Here is a 7,500-nt window from a genome sequence, read left to right on the forward strand (position 1 = left end):
GGCTTTGCAGGTCATCCTCTGACGCTTCGTTCATTGATTCACTTGCATGCATTTACGTCAAGAACTATTTGCAGAGTTAATTAAAGTCATTTTAAGTCATTTAGGAAGCATATACAAACAAGTCTTTCCTGCCCATTATCCTGATCCGTTCTGATGAGCCGAACACCTGCTCTCGCTGCTGACCTCGCTGTGCAAATGGATGCGAGCCATTCGTCTCTGTTCTCCTGCATCTGTTTACAGCAGCCCCGTCTCTCTCTCTCTCTCTCTCTATCTCTCTCTCTCTGTGATGAGGGTTCAAACTCAGCTGTCTGTGCGGCTTGATTAGATGTCCGTTTTTGGCACAGAATCAATGTTGTTTAGAAGTTTCAATGCTGAAAATTGAAAAAGCCTCTTCACGCGCTTCATTTTCCCCCGTCATTCCGAACCGGGGCTGTTGAGGATAATTGGTTGAAAGACAGAAAGATTTCAATGCAATGATTAGCCGCGAAACGCGCCGGTGAACCGCACAACCTGTGGACCTCTTTTTCTCTGTGTTGCGAGCTGAGCTGTGCTCGATTTAAAAGGTGAATGTGTTGAAGTACTGCACTCTTACCGGTAACTAGAAGCATTATTAAAACGGCTAAATGTTTATCCCTTTATGAACCACATTATGTTAAAACAAAACCAATACAGTGCGTTATCGGTGTGAAAAGTACATTTTTCAGTGCGGCGCAGAATATCGAATGCTCAAGACTGTAGGGTTGGACTATTTGGGAACGAGATCTAATGTATCCAGCCTAAATAAAGAGCTATCTGGATATTGGTTAATATTACTAATACCCCCTGCGGCCATTATTGGAAATAATTCGGTCACAGTAGGAATGTTCATTAAGAAAGTCCATTTTGATCTCATGTTTGGGTTATATATATGACTCCTGACCCGTAATCAACATATTTCAGAAATAAGACCTGACCAATAAGATTTTTGATTGGTCACTGGAAATGTACGTTTCTTAAATATTCATTAGGTTCATCAACAATAAAAACATGTGCGGAACTGGAACATTAATTATGTCTGTTGCATCACCACGTGAAAGCAAAAAAGCAGCAATACTTATAAATCAGTGAGTAAATCATTTATAATGTCATGCATAACTGCATAAACAGTCTGAAGAGAAGATAGTACTCTTGCTGAGCGAATAACAGCCGGTTTACTGGCACTGACACTGCAGGATAACTTTATCAGTACTGAGAATCATGACTTGGTTAGCTTTGGTTAGATATCTCGTAGCATTCTGCAGGCAGAAAAACATCTTTCGTGATTGACAGAAAAGGATTTTGCACCACAGTGAGGCAAGAAGACACTTTAAAGCCTATTTTCTGACTGCGTGTTATACTGCAGCTCTCACTGTGAGCGAATCATTATGCCAATATTTCATTAATCTTTTTGTCCTTCAAATACAACTCTTTAGTTTAAACCTTAATAGGCTCATTCTCCAGCTCCCTCAGAGTTGATAAGTTTGAGTTTTTTAAATTTCATTCAGCCGATCTCCGACAGCACTTTTAGCATAGCTTAGGATAGATCACTGAATCCAATAAGACTAGTAGCATCGCGCTCAAAAATGTCTAAAGAGTTTCGATATTTTGCCTATTTAAAACTTTTGTAGTTACATTGTTATATATTTATGTGTGTGTGTATATATATATATATATATATATATATATATATATATATATATACACACACACACACACACACACACATATATATACACATATATTTACTGCCCTTTTGAAACAAGTATAAAGTGGTACAAGCTCCAATACATTACTTAATAGTTAAATCAATGTAAACTACCACTATTTTTTTCATTTGGAGCCTATTTCGCATTGACGCCTATACAATCAACCACTGACGAATAAACTCAAGTCCTGGCCTACATTTTTCTTAATCAATAAGAAGCTTCGCAACGCAAGTTGGCTGAAGCTTCTAATTTCTAACCATTTAAAATAAGACACCACCACTGGTTTTGTCAAGCACTCGCTTCAGCTTTTCTGGCCTTAGACGTGATCTGAGAACAGATTGTGGTCTGTCTTTTGGATGGGTTTAAACGCAAATTCAGGCAGTAGAATGCAAACATGAGGTCAGGGGTAAAGGACCTCTTCCCACGCTAACCCAGGGCGATTGAGGAAATGCATTAACACAATGCACTTCAACACGAGGGCGAGAGATGGAGTGAAAGAGATCGTTTAAAAAGAGAAATACTCTTCTTCCAGCAGCACACACACACACTGTACTATCTGGCCACTTTAGGCAGACGACATGCCATTCTTTACAGATGAAAGTAGCACAAAGAGGGACGGAAAAAAGAGAAACGGCAATGAGCTCGCTCACCTCAACCTCAGGACCATGTTCACCGCTCCCTGAGCGCTCGGAGGTTTCTCCAACGGTTGAACCTGAACACAAACACACAACATGATGGTAAGTTGTTTGCTTTTGACGAAGCGTTCTAGATGCTGAGGTTAAAAGATCTTTACATGGCACGCGCTGCTGCTTACACACAGGCCTTGAGGAAGTAAGGATTTTACAGGACATGTGAAGCAAAATTCTTCTAGTCAACCCACATTATTCTAGAACCGAGGCAGAAAAATACAGATGACAGGTTCAAACTCTAATTAGCATAAAAGTACATAGAAAACACAGTCACTATATTTAATTAGGAATCCGCAAAGTATTGTTACCATACCTTATATTAACAGTCAAAATTAATGTCCACTAAAAATCAGTAATGTTTTATCAACTATAAAAACAAAAAACTGAAATTTAAGATAAATAAGTACTAAAATAGAATAATAATATTATATACATTATATATTATAAATATATATTATAAATAGCATATATATATATATATATATATATATATATATATATATATATAATATAAATATATATTATAAATAGCATATATATATATATATAAAAACTAAATTACTAAAAATGAAAAATAAATATTTTAAATACAATAACTAACTAATAATAAAGCAATAATCTTAAGCATATCTTAAAATGAATATGCATTTTTTTGTTGAGGTGCAAAAAATGTACTTTAAATGACTGATTTCTAAAATGTAGTTACATTTTTTAATTCACCCATGCAAAACAGTATTTCAATTTTAGCATTTTAGTATCAGCTATGTAGTGATGACTAGCCATAAAAAAAAAAGTTTAATATTGGTGCATTTTTTAATTTGATTAAACTAAGCTACTATGTACTGATCATTAATTTCATTCAACATTTTGCTCAACACTTTTAGCACGATGCATCAGGGTTATTATAAATAACTATAATTAAACTAGAACTAGAATTACTAACTGTAAAGAAATAAAAACTAAAACAGAACTAAAAATAAGTTAAACCTAATGTTTAAAATAAACAAAATCAAAATGAGAAAAACACAAATTTCCAAAAAAAAAAAAAAAAAGCTAATAAAGGTAGAATAGTATTATAGTAATGCTCTGGTATAATAGTGTCTTCCTCACAAATGATAAATGTAACTAAAAGAAACTACAGTCATCTCTGACGCATTAAAAGGCTCCCTACGCAGGTGGCATGCTAGGTTTTGCACCAGAGACTCTTTCGCAGACGTTTCTGCAGGCTCTCGCTCTTGATTTGAAATATTAAGCTGAATAGGCTCCCTCAAGGCCGGTCGCCCCCCCCCCCCGGGGGTCGTGTCCAGACCGCCCGGAGACCAGCCGCCTCACAGCACAGAGCACCAGGGCCACCGAATCAAGACAAATCACAGCAACACAGTCAGCGCCGGCCGGGGCCTCACCTGGGGATGCTGAATGGACAGGTCCTCTAGCGGGAGACTGTTAGCGTTCACTTCACCCTGCAGAGGAAAAATGGAGTGCTTAAGAGCCGAGGAAGGTACAGAAAGACATCTCTCCACCCCTCGCTGTTTCTTTTCATTCCCTCCAAGGACGCTTCTTCAGCGGCTGGGGAAATGGGTTTTCTGCAAGCTCAAAGGCTGAGCTAAAAGTCATGGCATTTGGTAATCCAGTTGGAAAAAAATACGTGGCTATGCGCACACAGACAGTAGGAAATAAGATCTGTGTTTGCGCTGCTTAATTGCTATTTGTCCAATACGGTCGAATAGGCCACACTTGTTAATTATTTAATACGTAGTTTATTAGGCAAACAGCGCAATCCCTCGCTACTCTCAATTAAATGATCAAACGATACTTCAGTCGTTAATTAAATCTATTCACAGCCAAACATAGTCAGTCAAGCCCCCTGTGTCTGAGATCATATTTACAGCATTTATTGTGTACTAGGATTTCAGCTGTAGCGCGAATCCAAAGACAACACAAAATAGGAATCATTTACTTCTGTAATGTCACTTTTAATAAGATCTTCAACGCTGCATTTATTTGATCAAAAATGAAAAGTGAAAAGCTTAAAATTATGGAAGGACAGTGTTCATTTGAAAATGTTCTGTAGTATTATAAATGTTTAATTCATTAATAACTCAATTCAAGTTTTGAGTGGTTACCAGGGTGTTGCCAAGAATTTTACTACAATGTTTTGAGAGGTTATCAAGGTTTTGCTATGCGTTTTACTAGGATGTTTTGGTGGTTACCAGGGTGCTGCAATGCTTTGTACTAAAACGTTTTGAGTGGTTACCAGAGCGTTGCCATGCATTTTACTACAATGTTTTGAGTGGTTACTAGAGTGTTGCCATGCATTTTACTAGAACGTTTTGAGTGGTTACTAGGGTATTGCCATGTGTTTTACAAAAATATTTTGGCTAGTTAACAGGGCGTTGCCATGCATTTTACTAGGGTGTTCTGGTGGTTACCAGGGTGTTGCCATGCATTTTACTAGAATATTTTGGCTAGTTAACAGGGCGTTGCCATGCATTTTAATAGGATGTTTTTGTGGTTACCAGGGAATTGCCATGCATTTTACAAAAACGTTTTGAGTGGTTACCAGGGCGTTGCCCTGCATTTTACTAGAACGTTCTGAGTGGTTACTAGGGTGTTGCCATGCATTTTACTAGAATGTTTTGAGTGGTTAACAGGGCATTGCCATGCATTTTATTAGAACGTTTTGAATGGTTACCAGGGAGTTAATATTGATTTTACTAGGATGTTTTGGTGGTTACCAGGGAATTGCCATGCATTTTACAAAAACGTTTTGAGTGGTTACCAGGGCGTTGCCCTGCATTTTACTAAAACGTGTTTACGTGTTTTACTAAAACGAGTGGTTACTAGAATATTGCCATGTGTTTTACAAAAATATTTTGGCTAGTTAACAGGGCGTTGCCATGCATTTTACTAGGGTGTTTTGGTAGTTACCAGGGTGTTGCCATGCATTTTACTAGGGTGTTTTGGTGATTACCAGGGTGTTGCCATGCATTTTACTAGAATATTCTGAGTGGTTACTAGAGTATTGCCATGTGTTTTACAAAAATATTTAGGCTAGTTAACAGGGCGTTGCCATGCATTTAGCTAGGGTGTTCTGGTGGTTACCAGGGTGTTGCCAAGCATTTTACTAGAATGTTTTTAATGGTTACTAGGGTGTTGCCATGCATTTTCCTAGGGTGTTTTGGTGGTTACCAGGGTGTTGCCATGCGTTTTACTAGAATATTTTGGGTAGTTACCAGGGCGCTTATCTGAATTTTACCATGATGTTTTAGGTGGTTACCAGGGCATTGCTATTGATTTTACTAGAATATTTTGAATGGATATCAGGACAGTGCTATGCAATTACAAGAGTGTTTTGGATGGTTACAAGATCGATGCTATGCATGCTTCTAGGTTGTTTTGGACAAAGAGTCTTGTCTATAAATATTGTCCTCGTCTTTTCTCTTGTCAAGTATCTCGTCTCCTGTCCAACGTTAACCAACAGCCTGTGCTGCAAAATAGTAAGCCGTTTCAGAAACTGAGCAAGTTTTGATGAAAGACAAACATTGCTGTACTTCGACTGATGAATCATTCACATTAAGCCAGTAACGTGCATTACGTAAAGTAAAGAGGGTCAGTTTGGATTTCATGTTGACACACACAAAGCAACGATGCATTACCCCACACAGCTAATTAAAACACAAACATTCTGAAAGGTAAAGGAGAGAATGACTGTAACTTACATGCTGGTTTTCGTCTCTGACCCTGCGTGACTGCAAAAGCAATAACGAGACAGGATTCAATTATGTTCTCGCTCTCGCGCAAAGTACGACAGACAGATGTAGCTATTTGTGTGGGAGTGCAATCAGCACTTGCTCATTTGCATTCCATAATAAACAATAAACACAAGAACAACGTCTCCAGCTTCATTAGCAGCCGCTGATTTGCGGACGCTTCACTTCGGGGGCTCTGATTGTTCCTTCCTGGCGGAGACGTTTTAGCATTATATATTCCACATTTCTGAGAGAAAAAGGGCCCTCGGCTTTGATCAAATGGTGCGCGTCACCTGTATGGTACAGGCAGAGCGTTTATGATAAAATATTAAAAGAGCTTGATGTGTACTGCCCGACTTTACATCAGAGAAAGTGCAGTTGCTCAAATCTCATATGTGGGTTAAATGCAAATTCACACCGAAGGCTTTATTTTTACAGTAAGGTCCACAAGTCTGAGAGCACCAGTGAAAATGTGTACATTTAGCATTTTTACAAATAAAATACATCTTTGGAAGACAAATATACATAATACATTAGTTTGAGAAGCAGACCTTAATTTTCTGTTAATCACTGCTACGGGATCATTCATGACTAAATCGTTCAAACAATCTAATTAATTAAAAAGATCACATTCCAAAGAATGATTTGTTAATGAAACAAGTTCTAAGTAAGTGTGTTTATTGCACAATATACATATAGAATTGTGCAAATATTATAAAAAAAAGTCTGTTCATCACACTAAAATATTGTATGATTTTAAAGAGTATATAACAAAGTATGTATGTTTATTACACAATAGTAATAAATAATTGTGTTAAGATTAATAAATGAATACTTTTTTATTTTTAATTTAATTATAATTTTAATTCATTTAATGTGCAAATTCAGACATCACACAAAAATATATATACAATATGTAAAGATAAAAAAAATTCTTGAATATATACAAATAAATGGTATTTATATATACACATAATAAATATACACAGTGCATGCTCATATATTATGTAAACAAAAACTTTCATTTTAGGTGTTATTAATCGCTATAGTTTGAAGAATTTATAGTTAGAATTTTTCCATCAAACAAAAAAGAATTCCGTATTTGACTGCAGAGAGGAAAGTATGGAATATAAAATATTCATGAATCGATAAATAATAAAAAATATATAGTAAAGTTCACTGTTCATCGCACAAAACATTGTATGACTTCAGAAAGTGTGGAAAATTTAAAAAATAAAATAGAATAGAATACATTGGTTTATAAAGAAACATTTTAACGAACTAGTTCATTTTCAGTCATTTCTTCAAATCCGGTCTGTTCGTAATGGAATATAAAAT

The 7,500-nt window shown here is 36.4% G+C and overlaps 1 protein-coding gene across 1 annotated transcript in view; it reads right to left on the reverse strand.

Annotated features, from left to right (window-relative positions):
• The window catches only part of stk39 (serine threonine kinase 39), a 56,562-nt gene that overhangs the window by 22,063 nt on the left and 26,999 nt on the right, over nt 1–7,500 (reverse strand). Inside the window, exons 12-14 of the mRNA XM_043249564.1 lie at nt 6,133–6,162; nt 3,817–3,873; nt 2,375–2,436 (exon numbers count right to left, since the gene is read on the reverse strand). Of these exons, the coding sequence (XP_043105499.1) occupies nt 2,375–2,436; nt 3,817–3,873; nt 6,133–6,162 (149 nt within the window). The remainder of the gene's footprint in view (nt 1–2,374; nt 2,437–3,816; nt 3,874–6,132; nt 6,163–7,500) is intronic.

This window comes from Puntigrus tetrazona, chromosome 9 (genome assembly GCF_018831695.1).
Source record: "Puntigrus tetrazona isolate hp1 chromosome 9, ASM1883169v1, whole genome shotgun sequence".
Lineage (NCBI taxonomy): Eukaryota > Metazoa > Chordata > Actinopteri > Cypriniformes > Cyprinidae > Puntigrus > Puntigrus tetrazona.